A 22,534-nucleotide genomic window follows, 5' to 3' on the forward strand; every position below is an offset into this window, starting at 1 on the left:
TTGTGCAAGAAAAAAAACCCAACAGCTTGTGTGAAACTTGGAGCAAATCTCCCTCCATTCAACTTTTGATTATTTAGAGCTGGCTGTGGGTGCAGAAGGCAGACTGGGATTTACTGATAGATCTCTTGGTGATTTGAAGTAGATTGCTTTAAAGCAACATAGTGATTCTCTACCCCCACAAAATATATATATATTGCTGAAGAAAGCATAGGGGGCACTGGGTTGAACCAGGAATGGTTGAGTGTATCTTTATTCTGGTACACATAAATAAATCTGAGCCCATGAATCTGAAAGCCCTGTCTGAGCACTGCTTGTTCCCATGTACAACACAGGAACAAGGAGATCCCAGGACATCTTCATATGTACACACGAAGTTGTCCTCCCTAAAGACCTTTGCAGCTCACATGTTGATGAAGAAGTACATGATGTTAGGGGGTGGCCTTATGCAGCACAGCCATACTCTCTGCTTCTGTGTTGATGTACAGGGGGGTGAATAATGCCCAAATAAGGCTTCCATGTATGTCTTTTGCCCCCAACTTTGGTTGATGCATCTTGGAGATGTTGTGAGAAACAAAGCACATCCCACAAGTCTGAAGTCTGACCAGCCTTGCTCTAGAACAGTCGGGTTCGCAACTGTGTCATTAAGCAATGGTTGGAGCTAATAAAAATGTGCGTAATCAGAAATGCAGAATCACTGAAGACCAACAGCCCAAAGGGGCCCACACTGGGAGGCATTGTCCAATCCATGAGGTGAACAGCCCAGGGGCAGCATGCTGTGTGAAGCAATGGTTTTGATGTCAAGTTGTGGCCAAACCAGTTTGCCTTAATCAGGCCTCATGAGTGGCTTAGAAGACTGTGGCTCTCACAGACATATGATGCCTACAACCGACTCACTCAATTTTCAAACATGATAGTGCCTGTGGGTGTTCACATTTTTCCAGGCAAGAAAAAACGATATGTGAAGGAGTCATCAGAATGGAAGCAGAAGGATGGTGAGAAGCAATAAGGATCAAAATGCTTTTGACCTGCCATGGACCGGGATGAAAATCAAACAAAAATGATCCAGTGGCAATTTACCAGCCAGGAAAATAAAGAGCGGAAAGGCTATGAAATGTGAAAACTCCCAAAATGGCTAGCCTTGTCCACTATCATTCAAAAGATACACTTTCGGTTAGTCAGTGGAACGGACTGCCTCAGGAGGTAGTGGACTGTCCTTCCTTGGAGGTTTTTAAGCAGAGGTTGGATGACCACCTGTCATGGATGCTTTGGCTGAGTTTCCTGCATTGCAGGGGGTTGGACTAGATGACCCTCAGGGTCCCTTCCAACTCTACAATTCTATGGGATGGTTTGCAATGCTCTCTTAAAGTACTGTCCTTCTGTTGAATGTAGCCAGACATGGAAAGAAAGTGAATTTACAGTCTTAAGACAAAAATGTCCAGACACTGATAAACGGAAATATCCATAGTTTCTTAATAGATGGCCAAGCCAACCAAAAAGGGGAGGCCATCACTCCCGTATGCACAGGCTCATGAGTACACCCAGAAGCATCTAGCTAGACAGTGGCAATGGAAGTCTAGGCTAGATGAGCCCTGGTCTAATTCTGCAAGACTGTTATTACAGTGGTACCTCGGGTTACAGACGCTTCAGGTTACAGACTCTGCTAACCCAGAAATAGTACCTCGGGTTAAGAACTTTGCTTCAGGATGAGAACAGAAATCGCGCGGCGGTGGCAGCGGGAGGCCCCATTAGCTAAAGTGGTGTCTCAGGTTAAGAACAGTTTCAGGTTAAGAATGGACCTCTGGAACGAATTAAGTTCTTAACCCGAGGTACCACTCTACGTCCTTCTGCTCAGGGCAAACATCCCCAAGATTAGTGTATCTGTAACACATCAAAAGGGCAGACAAGGAAAGAACAACTAGGACTATGTGCTGCTGTTGCAGTTTCCAACAAGAGGTTATTTGGCCCTTGTGGACAAGATGCTCAGCTAGAGAGACCATGGATCAGATGATGTAAGCCCTGTGTGAGAAATAAAACTGAAAAGTTGTATTGCTGGGGTGGGGTGAAAGCTGCCTCTCCAGATGAACAAGCAATGGCCATTTTGACAAGGTGAGCTAGTGAGTCACAGAAGAATTTACAGCAGTGTCTGTGCTATTGCTGTTGGGTGAGGGGAGGAGGGGGGAGGCAGCATGTGAAAAGAAGGAACGCTTACAGAAAGTTCTTTACAAGTTGTTCTTCATTCCTACATCAGGGTCAAGTGGGCCACATAAGACTCTTTTACACTGTATAATAAAACCAAGTAACACAATACACATACACAATACGATCAGTTTACAAAAGAAGAGGGGAATATTCAGAGAGGAGTTTGGAGAGGGGGAAGGCACATACATTGTATGTGACATGCAAGAGAAGCCAGCAGTGGGTGCTGCTGTTCCATGAGACAAAGATTCACATTAAAATATACTTGCGAAACAATTTGGCACAGCTTTTCAAAGAGAAGCATCTAAACTTTTGTGGCCAGTTTAAATCTTTTACCCACAGAGAAGTCCCCTAAGATTCAGAATCCAAAGAATCGTGTTACTATTTTTACAACTTTGCTTCGCTTCTGCTGAACATTTAAGGAGCCAGGACCAGCAAGCTTCATATGTTCCTGTCAAGTGACATACTGAAGGTTGCCAAAACAGACACCATGATGGAACAACTATCTGAGAAGATGCAGGGCTGCTTCTCAACAGTAGAACATGACCCCTGGTGTTTTCTATTGGGGTTTATTTCAGAGTCTGAACTATTACTACAGACTATTGATTGCTCTGCTGCCAAATCCAATCAAAATAGGCATTAAAAAAAATTCCACTAAATAAAGCAGTCCTTACACACTATCTTGCATCAGCTTAAGATGAGCTTATGACTCGGCCACTTTGCATGGCTGTACAATAAAGGTGTGGCTGAATGTTCTCCAGAAAGTTTCAAAGGACAGTGGCCGTGCATGAAATGCATGAGCAAAAATGGGGGGGGGGGATCAGAAAGCATGATATTCCTCAGCTTGAGCATCCTCTATGGTAACTGAGACTCAACTATCTATACCTTAACTGAAGCCAAAATATTTTTAAAAGGGGGGGGGGGCAAGGCACTGTCCTGTAAATCCAGCATTGTGACTTGCTTGAAAAGCAGCCACTTTTCAATGATGTTCAAGTATTTCAGCTTGCAACAGCCCACTGCTAAAACATGGAGATGCATTGCCACACTGCTCTTGAGGAGCATTTATATGGATTCACAAATCACAGTGCAAGCAGAGGAACCCAAGGCAATCAAGTTTGCAGGACAACTTCCAACAGAAAAGGTGGAAGCAAACCTATAGCACTCAGATCCCTCATTTCTCAACAGTGAGATGTTAAGCACAAAGACCCTGCAAGCGTACAGGAACAAGGACAGCACAAATACTGCTAGCACACACATGCTATCTTTTAAGAACAGTTTTGCCTCCTCCTGCTCCATTTCATTTTGACAGGAGAGCCTTTTACTTCCCCGCACCACTTTCTTCTGCAAAAGTGTGGGAGACATGTGCTTTTATCAACATTCATCCAAGACCCAAACAAAATCAGGAGTTTGATTGCAGCTAGTCCAGCAGGAATAAGATTTAGCATGGGGTAGGGAAAGCTATTCTCATGCCAATGCAGCAATTAGCTTTAAACCCCATAACACAAAATATCAGAACAAACCCTGAAAGCACATGAAACTGTCGTACTGCTGTAGCTAAGGCAGTCTTGGCCTTGAGCACTGGCTGGTTGGGAGATCATAGCTGAGCTATACAAAATTAGCCCTCAGATGCTCCAGAGGGAGAAACTACTCTGAGTGGGACTAGTGCTGACTAGTCCCATTTTCTGCATTTGTGTTTGTGTATGGATGCGTATGTGAGCGTGCACACATGCACACACAATGTTCAAGTAATGTGTGAGCCACCAACACTGTTGACTTATTTGAATCATGATGATGCTTGTGCAAGAAAAAAGTTGAATATTGATTGGTTGCAGAAACCAATGCATCCCTGGATTCCAGAGTCCTCTGTACCCCTTTAATCTAAACCAGTTTCAAAAAAAGTCATAGGCAGAAACCAAATAGTCACACTAAGGCCAGCACAAGACAACTGTACAATTTACATTTATATACAGTATATAAAACATCATTCTTCAAGTCCAAGCAAATCCCTAACATTTAAATCATCAGTAGCTGTTCAGTTTTCTTTATCTTTCTTTTTTCTTTGTTTACTCTTTCTTCGTCTCTAAAGTACTATATAAAATGGCATAATAAGTAGACCAACTTCCACCCCTCTTCATTATTTTTTGTTTCCAAAAGTGCAAATGTTGTGGTGGCCACTTCTGCTACATTGGATGTTGCCAGTTCCACCTGTTGTCCGGTTCGTCCTTCCTTCCATCTGGTTCATGCTTTTCCATCAGCTCTTAGACAAGACGTCCGACTAAAGTTGGGGAGAGATGGAGCGGGAAACAGCAACAGTTTGAGGGAGGGAAGAAACAAAAAGTGAAATATCCAATTAGATTTTTAGTAAGTAATTAACAGATTTTCCCTGTGAAACAAACTAATAATACCTGGGAATGCAATACGCAGTAAGGCTACAAAAAACAGGGCTTCTCTTTCTCCCTCCCTACCTTCTGCACACCTGGGGGTTTAATGCAGATTTAAACAGATGAATTGCTGGGGTGGGGATATCTCTGCTATTGCACATACCAATTTGGTAACAACCACCAGTATACACCAAACTCATCGGTAAGGAGCACATTTTACTGGCCTACCTGTTGCCAAAGTTTTGCCCCTTTTTCAGACAGCAGAAACCTCACTATATGCAGCCAGGAGGACTGAGAGCTCTCACCCACACTTCCTCTTGTCCTGTGATTTCTAGGCACAGTTCCAAGAGGTTTTTCTTTTGTCCCACCGCTTTCCCCAGGAAAACCCACAACACTTCTCGGACCCCATGCCTATAAAACATGGGACAAACAGAAGTGTGGCTAAGCGCTGAGTAGTGTAAAGGACTTTACCTGGGTTTGCCCTTAAAACCAACTCAGAAGCTGCAGCTAATCAAAAACTATGCTGCTTCTCTCCTGACTGACATCAGGAGATGGGGATATGTTTGAATTTGCAGCAGCAGCGGCGGCTGACAATTTGCTTCTAGACCAGGCTTCCTCAACCTCGGCCCTCCAGATGTTTTTGGCCTACAACTCCCATGATCCCTAGCTAGCAGGACCAGTGGTCAGGGATGATGGGAACTGTAGTCTCAAAACATCTGGAGGGCCGAGGGTGAGGAAGCCTGGTCTAGACTAACTTCCAAGTGCTGGTGGTTAACTTTCAACCATTCAGCCTGGGACCCATGTATCTCAAGGACTACTCCACTCGGCAGTAGTTGCAGTCAAAGGGTGAGAGCCAGGCTCCGAATGAGTGCCCTCTTTCAGAAAGGTTGCCAATCACTTTTATTCTAGGCGACATTGGGCTAGGTGGGTTATTTTGTGTTTTGCTTCTCCAGGAGTGCTCTCTCTCCCCCACGCATATGAATACAGACAGTCTTAGGCACATTTATTGAATTTCATTGTTGTCTTAATCTTATTTCCCCTTGAAATACCTAGAGATGTGAAAAGGTAGCATCCAAGTGTTTTAAATGAAGTTCAGTAAATAAATACTGACAACAGCTATCCCAGCGATTAATACAGCTTGTCATATGGAAGCACCCTCTTGCCTGGTTAGTCAGTAATAATATCCACAGAACTAGCTCCTTTCCATTATAGTTGGGCAGGCAATGGCTAGCAGTAGGTTTAGGCAGGATTGCGGTTGGGGAGGGAACAACCCCAAAATACACAGCTGATCAAGACTGACCCGGATCAGGGGGAAGGGGAAGGAATTACAGAAGTACTTACTGAAAGGGTTAACACCTTGTCTTTTTCCATGGGGGAAACTTCCAACGCTCCCTGCAAAATATAAATCCTTTGTCCAGTGAATTTTTCCATGTATAATAAAGACCGCAGATTTAAGAAAGTAGCAAGGCTGATCTACCAGTGATGACGACTGAAGCCCCGCAAGGAAGAAGTAAAGCAGAAAGTGCAAAGGTCACATCCCTCTACAGCAAAGGTATTTTGACTGAGTCAGAGTAGCCTGTATTTTCAAGAAGTATTTTGTTCAGTGATAAAGTAGATTTAGGAAAAAGAAATCTGCCATGTGCAAACCAATCTGCCACGTGCAATGTTTCAGACCACCACCAATAAGTGTCGTTCTAATAGAATGATGATTTTTTCAAAAAAACTTGAGGATGCCGGTTTCAAGATAACCACCTCTTGCTAAAGATGCGAGTGCTTTCAGGTATAAATTTGCTAGGAGCAAAAGTGCCTTCTGGTTATAAAAGGTAATTCTTTTAGTGTCCATGGACATATAAACTGAACACATCTGGGCACCTTTGAAGCTCAGAAACATGATTTCATGTTTCTTTTTGCAAACTGACATCTTTGGCAATGGCCACCAGAGGGTGCTAAACTTTAGGCTGCTTCCTAAAGCGGACTGGTTTGTTCAAGCGCTCCCGCAGGGGTGAGGAACATTTGAGAGCCTGGGGGCCACATTCCCTTCTGCGCAACCTTCTGGGGGCCACATGCCAGCGACAGCTGAGGCAAGAGGTAAAAGTGGGCAGAGTAATGCATGCAAATATTACTTTTATACAATAAACTGGTTTCTACACACACAGCTCTATCCTGCATCCAGGCAAACATTCTTGCCAGGCAAAAGCACTCAAAGTAGGGCTGGAGAGAGGGTTTGGCTGGAGAAAATCTTGATGGTCAGACATATTACCACCCTGCCAAGCCTGAGCTTCCCCACCCGTGTCCTTTAGGTATGACAAAAGTGTTACCCACCTCCTTCCTTCCCAACGCCCAGGCAACCTTTCAGTTCTTGTAGTGAGATGGACTTGTCCTTGTTGAGGTCACAGTAGTCAATGAAGCGCCGAGTACATTTCTTGGGCTTGGCTTTCTTCTTGACATAGCGCTTGAAGGGCTTCATCTCCCGCTTGTTGATGTCATTGCTGTTGTTGTTGTCCAGCTGGCTGAAATACCAATGGACCACCCGCTCTTCCAACGTGTGGCTGGGATCAGGCTCAGAGAACCTGGAAACAAGAGGAGAAGGAAGGCTCACAGAAAACGCAACCCCCAATTTTTCAATACTCTCTCTCTCTCTCTCTCTCTCTCTCTGGCAGAGCAGACTCTTGACAAAAGTTCTGATGGAGTCCTATTTTGTTTGCTTCAATCTAGCAATAGCAAATGGTTATTAAGGAAAGCTGTGCTTTTGATTTTTTTTAGAAATCGTTAAGGGCACTTCTAGCAGTCTCTTCTATCAGCTGAAAGGGCTTGTTTATAATATCTAACACATAGGGAAATTCAAACAGAAAATTAGTGTACTAGAGCATTAATGTAATAAACAAGGGATATTGCTTATTTAAATTTCTCTTTGTAATTCAGCTCTTGGTGGTGAAGCAGATCCGCAACATACACCTGGCTTAGAAGGTACTTGTTTTAGTGATGCTTAGATCTATTGTTTAAAGTGTGTGTTGCCTCACTCTCAGCCAAAACCATCAGGAAAGGAAAAAACCTGTAAGAGAACACAGTTAGCCACTTCGTAGGTTACTGTTTCCCTACATGCCACCATCTCTCACTAAACTTGAACCACATGAAAGATCTTCCAAACTGCAAGTCTTGCAGAAAAGGGGCAGTAAATTTGTTCAAGAAGATAGTTTGCCTTCTGCTCCACCACACACCCAAAAAAAACCCCTAAGACTTACAACAAAATAAGGAATAACGTAGAAAGTCTCAAGAGCCTACTTTGCTTGACCACATCAGAACAAAGCCAACAGTTCTGCTAATGCTGCACACAGATAGTTTGAAGAAAGCTCCTTAGATGTAGATGCAGGAGGAAATGACATCACCTCTCCCCTCCTCCACACACCTAGGTTAACCTGACCAACAAAAACAAGTTTACCTTGGTCAGCTTTTTAAGGGAAAAGGGGGTTGGCAAACATAAGGCTGTTTCTCCCTATTGCTGTGGTAACACCACAAACACGTATAGATGCACGCAAGCACACAGTCATGTTATGGAGTACAATTTCCACTACGAGGTCTTATAGTGGATCTAACAGTGAGCCGCATTTTATCCACCTACAAAATGAAGGAATAAAACCATCTGCAAAGGTGCACTGCAAGACAGAGCTAACGCCTGTTACTCCATCAATAGGCTTAGAATGGTTATTAAGCTAAGGGTCAAACTAGACAGGGCATCAGCAGTGCTTCCTCTTTAAATGGAGTCCTACCACAACATGTACAAAGCAAAGGCCTGGGAGAAGAGGAAGGTTTTTCCCTGGTGCCTAAGGATATACAATGAAGGTGCCAGGCGAATCTCCCTGGGAAGAGCATTCCACATTCAGCCACTGCTGAAAAGGCTCAGGATCTCTAGTGAGAAGACACACAAAGAAGGGCCTCAGATAGTGATTGCAGGGTCTGGGCTGGTACATATGCAGAGAGGCTGCCCCTTGAGGTATTGCGGTTTTTGAGCCATTTAAAAGGTAAGTGAATTTAGTTGCATGCTTGAATGTGCTTTTTAGATACCATGTGATGTTGTGCTGCTTCTGCTGCGGTGTTTTTTTTTGTTTTGTTTTGGGTTTTTTTTACTTCCTAGCCCCTTTGAGTTGAAATGCTTTTATTAATTCATCTGGTATAGCCTAAACCTCTGAGATAATCAATGTGAAGCACTTTGAAGATTCTATAATGCAGTGGAAATCTTAAGTACTGTCATCTTCCCACAATCAGAATTCTCCCCTTGCAGTAATTAAATAAATATAATAGTAAAGTTGGACATATGTAAAGGCATCTGCACAATAAATTCGTCTGAAAACATGTGGTATGGTATTGCAGGTACAAATTGCCTCACAGGGTTTCAAAAGGACAGCAAATTGCTGAGTGAACATCTGTAGAAAATTGAAAACATTTGCTAAGGCCCTCTGTGGGCTGGCAGTTTCTGGCCCTGCTATCAAGATGAAAACAGTTGTTCACGATAGAAAGTGAGGAATTCGAGTGACAGAACAGTGGAACCGCTGACCTCACTCAGAAACAAAGCCCACTAATGAACACCACATACTATTCTGTCTCCTGCCAGATTTATCTGAGTTTAACATCAGGGCACAATATTATGCTCCTTAGCAAATGAGAAGGAGGACACAACCAGCACATTGGTTCTTCTCAGCCACGACAACCAGCACATTACTGCTTCTCAAAATAGTTGTGTCATTCATTTGCAACACATTTGTGTCCATCAAACTGAATCAAAACAAGCACCCATCTCAAACACCCACCTCTCTATAGTCACAAGCAAGGTTTAAAATCACCACCTTACAATCTGCCCCAGTTTGTCACCTCATGTTATCCCCCAAAGGCTGGCATACAAGCAAAATGAAATAGTAAAAAATGCTGTAAAGCTGTGACTTAACTGATACTTAACTGACCATGCCACCCAGTTCCCACAGAAACAAATCAAGATACCGTCGCACCTTTGAAGTCGACGGAATACGTTCTGGAAGTCCATTCGATCCAAAACATTCGAAAACCAAATCGTGGCTTCTGATTGGCTGCAGAAAGCTCCTGCAGCCAATCAGAAGCTGTGGAAGCCCCGCTGGACATTTGGGTTCCAAAAGAACATTCACAAACTGGGACAATCACTTCTGGGTTTGTGGCATTTGGGAGCCAAAACGTCCGAGTTCCAGGGCGTTTGAGATCCAAGGTACGTACGACTGTAATGTAAACCATGTAAGTAACTGGGAATGTGTGATGGAAGCCTAGCAATCCCTGAAATGCTGAAGGGCTAAAAAAAACCCCCCTCATATTGATCACAACTTCAGAAGCTTTGTCTCAAGCATATTGTCTCCTATATGCAGAGATAGAGTCTGGTTAGTGACATCCCCTGGGGTGCCTGAGATTTTATTTTATTTTAACAGCAAGTTTCTAGCCCTACTAGAAAGCAAGTTATGAAGAAAAATGCAACCGTTAAATTTCTGGCTGCTCTCTCCTGTCAGTGTTTTCAGTCAATGAGTTGTTTGGACACCAGGCAATGAGAAACCCTGGGATCTTAAAAAAGCTGCTATTCCCCTGCCCCTTTTAGCATACTTTTCCTGCACTCAGAATGTAGTTTGTCCTTCCTTTTTTCCCAAAAACCAGGATGCAGTTTTCCTCTGGTGAGTTCATCTGAGATCAGGTACTGCTTAAAATTTATTTTCTGCAAACACTACTTCATGAAAATCAGTTACTGGCATGGTAAGGGCTTTTAAGAAATCACAGATTTTTCTATTTACATTTACCTAGGTTCTCCAGCAAACTAACTTTGCCTCCTTTATTTTAAAGTGTGCTGTTTACAATGGCATGAAGACTGAAACTCAAGCTATTAAGGATGCCATATACTCTCTGGAGTCTTCTTCACCTCTGACTCACTGTATTTGATACAACAGAATTACTTAAATCTGAAAGCAAGCCACTTCTGGCTTAGAAAAGGGTAAGCATACTTCCTCCTACAGAGGTTTTGGGCTCATATTAGTCTTAAATCCAAGGAAAGGGTGTTTTTTAAAAAATTATCATCTGCATTTGTATTTGCATTGCATGTTGAGCATACCAGCAGACTGCAGAACATCCAGTTCACCCACTAATACGATTAACAAGGCAGAAATACCAAATTAGGATATCCTTTACAAAAGCCATTAAAATTCAGTAAATAAGATATGAAATAACACTCTCAAAAATATCTGCTTTGGAAACTGAAGGTCATATTATTTTGCCCACTGCACTTTTACTTTCTAAAATATGATAATGTGCACTGTTACGAAACCAATGGGAAATGCACAAGACTTAGGCAGACTGATTCATAGATGCATATTCATTGCAAAATTCGGAGAAGGGTGAATTTCAAAGAACGGCTGTTTCTCAGTTTGCATATTGTTTCAAAAATGACAAATCGGGTACATACACCTTCAAAGGCAAACTGAATCAAATTCCTCCCCATCCCTACTTATGAATGAGTCCAGAGCTTGAATTTCCCTAGTGTATTATTCAAATGAAATCGTCTCCTTTAAGACCAGATACATCTTTGGTTCTCCTGTTTCAGTTTAACTTGAATGCATCCCAAACTCACCTTCCGCCTCCAGCAGGTGCTGCTGAGTTAATGGCCTGTACCATGTCTGTGGTGAGAGCATCCAGTAAACTTGTAATAAATTCTATTTTCTTCCCTTCTGGGCAGCCTGCAAAGGGAATAGAAGCTTCCTTTGAACAAATGGTAGTCAGAACAGGTTCTTCTTCTTCCTAAGGCCATGTATGGAGTTGTCAAATTTTGTCTGGGTGCAGTTCTAATGACTGCTGTGTCTTGCATTTTTGCAGGCAGCCTAAATCACACCTGCCCACCCTCCTTCCAAATGTGACCCACATTGTAGTTTTCTGTCATATATGCATTCTATGGTGCTGCTCCCAAAGTCAACAAGGCAAAGACAGAAGTATGGTTGAACAAATGCATACAGCAAGTTCAGCATAGAAATCAGTGTAAATGAGCAAACAAAAAGTCCTCCCGACACAATAGGAAATGCAGCAAAGGGAAAAGGTAAAGGAGGCGATGAGGACACAGGAACTCAAGCACACATAGCCACCAAGATAGCAATATCAGAGGTTAACGTGGATTTCAGTTCACATGGATGTTTTAAATCACAGTGTGGATGTTTGTTTACATTCATATAAAATACAGTAGGATCCACACAAATCCAGTTTCTGGTGACGTGGAAATCCATAAAGGATTAAAATGCAAGGATAGATTTAAACATAAATATTACCAGATAATACAAGATTTAAAAATAATTAAAGCAACTCATAAATCATCAGTAAACTAGTATAAAAAACTAGTAGCCACACATGTGCAGGAGGGCATGTTTGAGTAACCAGCCAGCCACACTCTTCTGGCCTCCACCATTTTTGTACCAAAGTCTGTACAAGAATTACTCTGATGAACATGGAGCCCAACAGAAATGATGGGAAGTAAGTGGAAAATCAGGAGGCAACAGGGGTGGAGTAGGATTACTTCCCACATTCAAAGCATATATTTATTTTAGACTTTACATGGAGAGGGAATTTTTCCCCCTTAATTTTTCGGGGGGTGGGGTTGGTCTTCTTCTTCTTATGGCTGTTTCAAATGGTTTCTAATAAGCCTTTTGAACTACTATAATTACTGCTCATTTGATATATTGCAAGCCACTTTGGGAGACAGTGGCATACAAATAAACATACAGTGGTGCCTCGCAAGACGAAAAGAATCCGTTCCGCAAGTCTCTTCGTCTTGCGGTTTTTTCGTCTTGCAAAGCAAGCCCGTTAGCAGCTTAGCGCTATTAGCGGCTTAGCGGATCAGCTGATAAGTGGCTTAGCGGCTTAGCAGATCAGCTGATAAGCGGCTTAGCGGATCAGCTGATAAGCGGCTTAGCGGCTTAGAAAAAGGAGGGGGAAAGGGAAAAAACCCGCAGGAACTTGCAAGACATTTTCGTCTAGCGGGTTTTCCGTCTTGCGAGGCATTCGTCTTGTGGGGCACCACTGTACAATGATGAAATTTCCTACGATTATCTTCAGGGAGTGTAGCAATAAACGTATGAGCACAGATAAAAACCCAAGACAAAGCTCAACTCAGAGGTCCACTTGCTAACTGTCCCTAGAGCACTCTGAGCCATCTGACAAAACATTAGGAAGAACTTTCTGACAGCAATAGCTGTTTGACAGTGGAACGGACCACCTTGGAAGGTGGTGGACTCTTCTTCATTGCAGGTTTTTAAGCAGAGGTTCTCTCTTAGGTTATCTGTCTGGGATTCTTTAGCTGTGAATCCTGCATTGCAGGGGGCTGAACCAGATGGCCCTTTGGGTCCTTTCCATCGCTACAAATCTGATATTTTATAATTCTCATTATCTTATTTATCTTAGCTTTTAATGCTGCCATAAGCAAGTGACCTGGAAGTTCTCTGACCTGGAAGTTCTCTGTCTTTGAAAGGGTCATCCGTTTCTGGGCTCTTCGATCTGGCATCACTTTCACACACGGGGGTCTCGTATCTAGAGACCAAAGAGATATAAAAAGAATATGTCCTTAAGGTATGGACTTCAGGAGTTCTCCCACTCTTTGTCCCACCCTGTGAACAAGTGTTAGCTAGAGCAGCTGCAGCGCAAGAGGCAGGTGGGAACATTGTGCCCCGTGGCATTTATTTGCCGACTTTATATACCTAGAGCTAGTGGAAGGGAATGGATCAGAGAAATTGGACACAGGAGTATTGTGGGGGGGGGGTAGAAAGAGCAAAATAATGGGACTGGTTGTTGCAAGAACAGGATTCTCTCCTTTGGGCTTAACGCTGCTCATCTTGACCTCCCACCCCACTCCCAGGGGTCCGAAGGGTTTAAGGAGATCACTTAGCAGACATGGCACACTGTCTTGTGGGGACTCCCCAAAACCACTCCACAACTCTCCCAGAAACCTCAGCAAACCAGAATGCAGGACTAAATAGACCTGTCTCACACATTCTTTTTTTTTGTTGGCTTGTTTTTACACTTAAGGCATTGGTAACTTATTAATATTTTTGTGTCTATAGTTTTTGCACTAGCCCATCATCACACTGTTTTCTTTGCCTGTTTCCCAAGCTTCTACAGGAATGGGTGGGGACAGGCTGCCCTGAAGGAACAAGTGCAATGAGTGTGGGAGAGAGAGGCAAGTGAGAGCAGGTAAACATATCAAGGGAGGGAGCAGCAAAGAAAATGAGGAACTTTAATAAAATATGCAGAATCACATTAAAATACCATTGTCTTAGTTTTCCATCTGTCTGGGGTTTAAGCCAGTTTAATGTGCAGAAGAGAAATGCACCAACATTTCTGACATATAAAATATTATTTAATTTTAAATTTGCCTCTCTTTGACATTTAATACGCCATGACCATGGCTTTCCTCTAGCAGAAATGGCAATAAATCCTCTGTCCTCTGTGTCCAACTATGCTATTCACTAACAAGAAAACAGCCTTGCAGATGAGAAAGAAAGTGTATACTGAGTGTATGTCCTGAATCCTAAAGTGGTGGCTCCTTGACCCCCAGGCCACAGTTTATTTTATTTTCTAATATGTAATTCAAAAGGAGGTGATTCTTACCGTGTGGAAGTACCAGGCAGAGGACGGCCTGTGTCTACCAGAACACACCAGCAATATCCTGTGGACTGGTGACACTGCACTGGCTTGTACAGTCCTCCAGGGGCACATTCAGGGATAACAATCCCCTCACGAGGGTTCTGCCTGGCCTCTTCAAGAGCACTTTGCCTCTCGTGGTCACATGAGTTAACTTTCTCTGGAAAAGAAAAGAAAGGGAGGGTCACTATCCAGAGCATATGATGAAGCCCCACCTCTAGTTCCCACCTTGATAATTTAGGAAACCCCATAAATAAAGGAATTAAAGCCCTATTTACCTTCTTCAAACATGACTTACAATATGATCCTACAGCCAGAGGCCTAAGATGCTGTCACAAAAGTCACCACTGTGGTTCAGGTTTTTACGAGACATTACTTTGCCAGATAATCTTTAGCCAGTGGTCAGGTTTGTGTGGGGTTTTTGTTTTGTTTTGTTTTTTAGTGCTTGATAGTTAAGGGAGATAAGGGACGCGGGTGGCGCTGTGGGTTAAACCACAGAGCCTAGGACTTGCCGATCAGAAGGTTGGCGGTTCGAATTCCCGCGATGGGGTGAGTTCCCGTTGCTCGGTCCCTGCTCCTGCCAACCTAGCAGTTCGAAAGCACGTCAAAGTGCAAGTAGATAAATACAAGTAGATAAATACCTTCCAGCGGGAAGGTAAACGGCGTTTCCGTGCGCTGCTCTGGTTTGCTGGCCACATGGTCATGCTGCCCACATGACCCGGAAGCTGTACGCCGGCTCGCTCGGCCAATAAAGCAAGATGAGTGCCGCAACCCCAGAGTCGGCCACGACTGGACCCAATGGTCAGGGGCCCCTTTACCTTTACCTTTACTTAAGGGAGATAAGATACCAACAGCTGCAGTTGCTAGTACATCTCTCAATCCAGCAGTTTTTAACCTCTGTTCCATGGAATGTTGCAGTTCCTGGGAATCTTATCAAGAGGTCCTCCCTTAAGCTTTTTCACCATTCTTGCTGATGGAACACACAGCCATAGGGGAGGAATGTTGACCATGTTCAAAGGTACAGCCAGTTTCCAGAGACTACATCATCACTGTTTGACAGTCCTGGCTGATGCTTTGTAAGCGCTCCAAAGAATACGACCCAAAATCCCACGCAAAATGATTCTGTAAGGCTATGAGCATGCTATAATTTTAAATCATCTTCAAAATACATTCTTTAACCCTCACAGAGTTACAATTCCCAGCCACCCTTAACAAAAGGTTTAGTGCATACACAGCCTAAGACAGGGATACCATGGGAGATGTGTAGCATAGATTTCTCCATGGATTTTGAAACCACTGCCTAGATTACTGATAGGCAGTGAATGATACTACACTAGAACTCCTCTCTGCCCCAGTGAGCATGGCTAGTTGTTAAGGATGTTGGGAGTTTAGTCCAGCAACATCCATACACACACAAAATAATGTTACCTCAGAAAAATCTCTGCAAATGATGCCTTTAAACAACAACTGTGTGTGTGTGTGTGCGCGCGCATGCACGCAACTTGGCATAACAAGAACAACTTGATCAGGGTTGCAAAATAGAGTAGAGAGGAGGGGTAATTTTTTTAAAATGAACAAAATCTGAAAAGTTCAGTCCTCAGCTGATATTTAAGGGAACTTTGCTTTGCTGACAGGCTTTACTCTTTATTTTAAGGTGACTGTTTCTGTGCTGTATACAAACAGAGGAGTTATTCAGTTAGAGGCCTCTGGGCATCCTCACAAATCAATTACATCACAAGCTGCCAAATTACTCAAGCTCTCTGCCTGACAGCAATTTACACCTTTCCTGTCAAGGTGAGGTGGGTCATTCATTTATTCAGATGCAAGGGAAAGGGAGCCAAATAATCCCCTTCATGGTCTGCTCAAGTTTTCCATTTATTTGTTTTATGCAATGGAAAATGCTCCACTGAAATGAAGGGCATTCCAGACATATTTACATCTTAACTCTGCAGAGTTCTGCAATGCAGGAATTCAAAGCAAAATGTCGAGTCCAAGAGTTCACACCAGCATCAGACAAGGTAGCAAAGCAATCTTGACTACACTCCTTCAAAATATGGAGCATCTGTTCCTGGCTCACAGGAGGGGAAAGTGATCCTGTGCTAATGTCCTGCTCATGGGTTTCCCACAGGCATCTGGTTGGCCACTATGAAAACAAGATGCTGGACTAGACGGGCCCATGACCTGATCCAGCAGGTTTTTCTTATGTTCTTAAAGACATACCATGTCCTCAAACTCTGGATAAGCAGATGACTGAAGAAGTGGAGATGGTTGTGATAGACTGGGAAGACTGCAATGGTGTGTTTTGTTTTTTTTATCTATTGAGTGTTGGGGACATGTTGACAGCTTCTCTGTGCTAGATTCTCTATTCTAGCTTCACATGTGAATCCTACTCGAGTTTACCCTTAAACATTTATTGCACAGCTGGATAATCTGCAGCCTGGGGACCTCTTTTTATGCTACCTGACGCGGGTGGCGCTGTGGGTTAAACCACAGAGCCTAGGGCTTGCCGATCAGAAGGACGGCAGTTCGAATCCCCATGACGGGGTGAGCTCCCGTTGCTTGGTCCCTGCCAACCTAGTAGTTCGAAAGCACGTCAAAGTGCAAGTAGATAAATAGGTACCGCTCCGACGGGAAGGTAAACGGCGTTTCCGTGCGCTGCTCTGGTTTACCAGAAGCGGCTTAGTCACGCTGGCCGCATGACCCGGAAGCTGTACGCCGGCTCCCTCGGCCAATAAAGCGAGATGAGTGCTGCAACCCCAGAGTCAGCCACGACTGGACCTAATGGTCAGGGGTCCCTTTGACACCTCCCCATTTTTACACCCCGTTTGAATTCCTTGCTTCCTCTTTCTCCTTCATTTCCCCCATGGTCCCTGTCACCCGCATTTCCCTAGCTTTCAGAAGTGTTTTTCTCCCTGCTCAAATGTAGTTCCAGAACAATTGAAAGGGCCATATTTTATTTGATTTTTTTTCTTGGTTAAATGGCTTGGGAGAAAAGATGTTTTCCCCACATCTGTCTGAGAAAAAAATGATACATAAATTATTTCTTTCCATGGTCCAGACCAGCATTCTCTTTTTAAAAAGTAGTTATGAACACCTATTTAGGAAAGTGAGCCAATGTCATCAAAAAGAGAAACAGAACAGAAAATAAATCCTTCTCTATGTTAAATTAGTGACTGAGCTAAGGGAAAAGAACAATGTCCAGCATAATGAATGGGTAGGGGAAGGAGGTGCTGAGTAACACCTTGGCCAAGATAATAAAGCTGTGACCATTTTTAAAAGAATAAGACTGTCACATTATCCAACTTTTGCTGTCATAAGGGAAGCAGGCCAGCAATGCTGCCAACCTACTGCTGCTGCTACAAGAAGTGAAAGAGGGAGGGAGTCCTTTGGGGAGATTAAAATTCTAGATTTCATCTTCCAGCAAGAAATGGGAGAAGTGAGGCAAGTGCTAGGAATCTCCTTTCAATCAGGGCTGCTGACCCACAAAACATTTAAACTATATTTTGGATTAATCCCTTTGACACGCCAAACTAATTTATGAGAGCTCAGGGTAGAGAATAAATAAGTGTGGCTTATTTGTGAATGACATTTTTCCTGTTAAGATCTTTTGGGGAAATGTGTAATTTCATTCGCAGGCATGGATTTACACAAGTCACCTAGGCTCATATAGTCTGAAGAATACAATCATATTTCCCCATGGATGTTTTCATGACAGTGTATGGCACGAAGTCAATGATGCAGCCAACTATTAGAAAGATGGTCCAGTTTTGCCTGGAACAGGAAATGGAAGGACATGGTTCAGAGCAAGTCCATTTTTAAAAAAAGTGGTGTCTGGTTTAGCTTTTAAGTTCTCGTTTGTAGAATAAAAGCCATTGCAATTTCACTCTGAACTTAATTCCAAATGAATTTCCTGAAGTCCACAGATCAGTGCAGCAGAATTACTGCATATACTAGGGTAAAGTGTGCATATATTAGTGAAAGGAACACACAAAATGCATTACATAAGGGGGAACTATTTTGCAAAACTGTGTATAGCAGGGATAACTGCATACAAAGATGTGTATATTACAAGAAATTCGCACTAAAATCTTGAATTTTTGTGAGGCACTTAAAAAATGCAAATCGCTGCAGAAATGTGAGGAACTGAATTTAAGTTTGAAAAAATGAGAAATGAAAATAAACTAAATTGGCTGTTTCGTCCTTCCCTAGTACTAAATAGGTTCTCCATAGCATGTGAAGGGAGAATCAAGTCAACCACCAGAGGCCTTCACCATTCCAAAGTCAACAAAGCTCTTAACAGGATCACTAACAATACCAGCTAAATCCTCCAAACCTATCAGGAATCACCCCAGATTTGTTTTATTATTTTTATTTTTATTATTTATTGAATAATATACCACCCTATATCCAGAGGTCTTTAGAAATATTACTGTCAACATTAGAGAGGGTGAGGTGGCCCATCTCAACAAGTAGATATGGGGTCATCTTAAATAAACGTACAAATTCCCCTTTATTATTTATGTAGTTTATTATTAAATGTTACCGCCTTGTGTGGCACTGTACAGATTTTCCACCTAAGGCACAAAAATGGCTCGTCTGGCAACAGCGCATTGAGTACGAAATGCTATGGCTGGGACATTGAAAATGGAGATTTGTATCCCCGGATCAAACGCTCAGCAGAGATCGGAGGCTTTATGTTCCTTATGACACAATTTCCCCTTCCCTACCAAAGTAACAAAAAGCCATGCAATACATTCAGTAACTGACAAGTCTTCAGTGTGGGAAAGAGGCAGCTCCCTCCAGCCCCCGAAAGAAAAGCCTGCAAGTCATGGAAATAGCAGGTAAGGAAAGGGCAAAAACTCCCCTTTCCATTTAGGAGCACAACACCAGCTGAGCAAACATTGGGAGGAGCAGCTGCATAAGTGCCTCTCTATCCCCCCTCCCTTTATACAAGAACACCTGCACTTCTCATGACATACCATCTAGGGTCGGATAGCAATCACTGGAGTAATTCGCTTTCGAAAAAGAAATAAGTGAAGGCTTTTTCCCCCTTCCATAACCACAATCTCTAGAAGACCAAATGCTTTGTCTTGGCTTTCTATGCCTCTACAAAAAGCACAAGAAGAAAAATTACAGTAAAACACAATACAGTACAATTTTGTTTACAAGTGCTTTTGGTCTCTGAAGTAGATAACCTTTTAGCCTTTACCAGCTAGTGAATTTCACTGTGGTTCTCCTATTTGAAATGCAGAGAAGTACATACAGAACCATATGGCAAATGTGCAGTATTGGTTCATAAACCATTAGGAGGAGTCAAGATGGAGAACAAACTGATACAGTGGAAAACTCTCCAAAATACACTTAGTAGAACTCGCCTGCAAAGAACGCAGATGGCACCCTTCACTATTCTGAACTCCAGGTGTGTGTCCAGATTAACTCCAAACCATCTTAAATATAATAATCTGAAATATGTATTTGAAATATTTCCTCTCCCTTTCTCTGATTTCATCACTGCCCACAAAGAAGTTATTTTTGATACACTTGGGGAGCCGTGGGTAAGATGCTTTTACCCCAGAACACCAGCTCACATCTATTTTGAGACCTTGCATTCTGGCTTAAAACAAACAAACAAACAAACAAACAAACAAATAAATAAATTTTATTTTTTTCATTTATTTGTGCTATCTATATACCACTTAAACTACCAGAGTCTCTAAGCAGCATATTGCGTGTGACACATTAGCACGTAAAGGCTTAAAAACAGTAAACATCTATTATTGTTTTGCCAGTTCACCATTTTTAACCTAAATTACAGAGCTTAGCATTAGTCAGGGCTCAGCCCCCAAACCTATTATACATTCCAGAGCTCAGCTCCACAACATCTGGAATAAGGCCAATGTCTTGGAGAACAGGGACAATGCATTTGTCTCACCACTTGAGTACAAAGTCCACCTACCGACCCACACATGGGATATGGAACTAGTGGCATGCTTGAACCCCAGCACCTCTTTTGCAGGAAAGCTAACCAGCGTTTATTGGTGCCTTTCTGTTTTCATTCTAACTCCAGTGGCCAATCCATGGGCTCCCAGTCAAGCACTTTGACATTTCGTTCTAACGTCTCATGACACCTTGCTCCCCCCGTCACCTTGCTTCTTTTCCTCCCCTTCTCCCTTCCTGCCCCTATGTGACTTTACAGCAGCTGTGGGGAGGTTGCTGTTATGACTTTGTGCTTGGAGTAATTTGTTTTCTTTCTTTGGAGGTAGGGGAGAGACTGAATTCTTTGAGAGTGATTTATCACATGGCCAGCAGGAGCGAACCTCATTTATTTGTCTAGCTGCATATGGTTTTAGCACCTATGATTGCGTGCTGATTATTATACGGTGTTATTTTTCCCAGTTGTATACTTTGCACCTTTTCATAAGGTTAGATTAACTGGTTCCCAGTGGCATGTTATTCATTACTTTGTTTGCTGGCTGTCTGGAAGGGCTTAGCCTCTTCCATCACTCCTTGCCTTGCTTCAGCCATACTTGCCTCCAGATGAGCCAACTTAAAGCTTAAGTTCACCAAGGATGGACCACCCCACTTCTAATTTAAAATAAAATAAAATAAAATAAAATGGTTCAAATATATTTTTTCCACCACTGCCAATAAATATTCTAACAACCATTCCAAATTCTGTCAGGCTTCCAGAAATGTGCATTTGGTATTCTAACACTATTGCATTTGCTAGAATGCAGAGCCCTATAGACTAACTTTCTATATTTTAATCCAGGCTTCCTCAACCTCGGCCCTCCAGATGTTTTTGGCCTACAACTCCCATGATCCCTAGCTAGCAAGACCAGTGGTCAGGGATGATGGGAATTGTAGTTTCAAAACATCTGGAGGGCCGAGGTTGGGGAAGCCTGTTTTAATCTCTTTGGCTTAAATAATCTGTATCCTTGTAACAGAATATCCGTTCCTCCTCACCAAATCAAAATCATTCTTGCAAACCTAGTATGTTTAAGCAGCATTTTATTTTATAATGCTTTATTTACTGCAAAACACTTGGAACATTGGAAAACAGGCAGGAGAAAATAAGTGATGATGCAGAAATTAGAAATGAGCATTTTCATAATTGGAATCTAATATGTTAGTGATTCCTATACACACATGCACATGCACACACTGATGTTAACAAGCTATAATATTTTCATATTTCAAATCAATATTTGACTAAATGATAATTTATACTTTCTGCACATGTGCAGCTTTCATGCGAGGTCGTTTTTTTAAATAAATTTGCCATACTACAAGGTGGTTCAAGGGTTTTAAAGCCACTTTCTTGTGTCTTCTGTATCTCCTTTAACTTCCTTAAAACATAAAGGCCATCTGCTTTCAAAATGAGGCTGGGAATGTTCTGGGAAATGGCACTACGTGGTCATATCAAACAGTTTCAAGGATCTGTACAGGGGAAAAAGATGACCATGGGAACAGCCATCTTTGTTTCCATATAGCCCCTAGAAACCATGTTACATAAGCAAGTAGCAAATTCAGTTGACTGAGTTTTTCAAATACCTTCAGATGTAAACTGACATTAAAACAAAGTGGTCTTGGGGCTTTTAAAAATGCTTGCTAAATCTCATAATAATAGTCATAGAATCATAGAATCATAGAATCATAGAGTTGGAAGAGACCACAAGGGCCATCGAGTCCAACCCCCTGCCAAGCAGGAAACACCATCAGAGCACTCCTGACATATGGTTGTCAAGCCTCTGCTTAAAGACCTCCAAAGAAGGAGACTCCACCACACTCCTTGGCAGCAAATTCCACTGTCAAACAGCTCTTACTGTCAGGAAGTTCTTCCTAATGTTTAGGTGGAATCTTTTTTCTTGTAGTTTGGAACCATTGCTCCGTGTCCGCTTCTCTGGAGCAGCAGAAAACAACCTTTCTCCCTCCTGTATGTGACATCCTTTCTCCCTCCTGTATGTGACATCCTTTTATATATTTGAACATGGCTATCATATCACCCCTTAACCTCCTCTTCTCCAGGCTAAACATGCCCAGCTCCCTTAGCCGTTCCTCATAAGGCATCGTTTCCAGGCCTTTGACCATTTTGGTTGCCCTCCTCTGGACACATTCCAGTCAACCAAATTTATACTGAACCGGTTCACAGATGTCCTATAAAATGCATGTGAAACTTTCTAACGGGTTTCAAGTGCTGGTCAGTTTGCATCATATTGTAACCCATTGCAATCAGTGCCACCATCCCCTTGCCTCCCGACTAAAATAATATCATTCAG

At 42.6% G+C, this 22,534-nt stretch overlaps 1 protein-coding gene across 2 annotated transcripts in view; it reads right to left on the reverse strand.

Annotated features, from left to right (window-relative positions):
- Positions 1–1,470: 1,470 nt before the first annotated feature.
- SMOC1 (SPARC related modular calcium binding 1) overlaps positions 1,471–22,534 on the reverse strand; it is a 63,913-nt gene continuing 42,849 nt past the window's right edge. For both annotated transcript variants that reach the window (XM_081881821.1, XM_081881820.1), the window contains exons 8-13: positions 14,223–14,415; positions 13,063–13,145; positions 11,206–11,311; positions 6,900–7,147; positions 5,919–5,969; positions 1,471–4,471 (exon numbers count right to left, since the gene is read on the reverse strand). In XM_081881821.1, coding sequence (XP_081737947.1) covers positions 4,455–4,471; positions 5,919–5,969; positions 6,900–7,147; positions 11,206–11,311; positions 13,063–13,145; positions 14,223–14,415 — 698 coding nt within the window. In that variant the 3' untranslated portion in view covers positions 1,471–4,454. The remainder of the gene's footprint in view (positions 4,472–5,918; positions 5,970–6,899; positions 7,148–11,205; positions 11,312–13,062; positions 13,146–14,222; positions 14,416–22,534) is intronic.

Source organism: Podarcis erhardii (genome assembly GCF_964252035.2).
Source record: "Podarcis erhardii genome assembly, chromosome: 1".
Classification (NCBI taxonomy): Eukaryota; Metazoa; Chordata; class Lepidosauria; order Squamata; family Lacertidae; genus Podarcis; species Podarcis erhardii.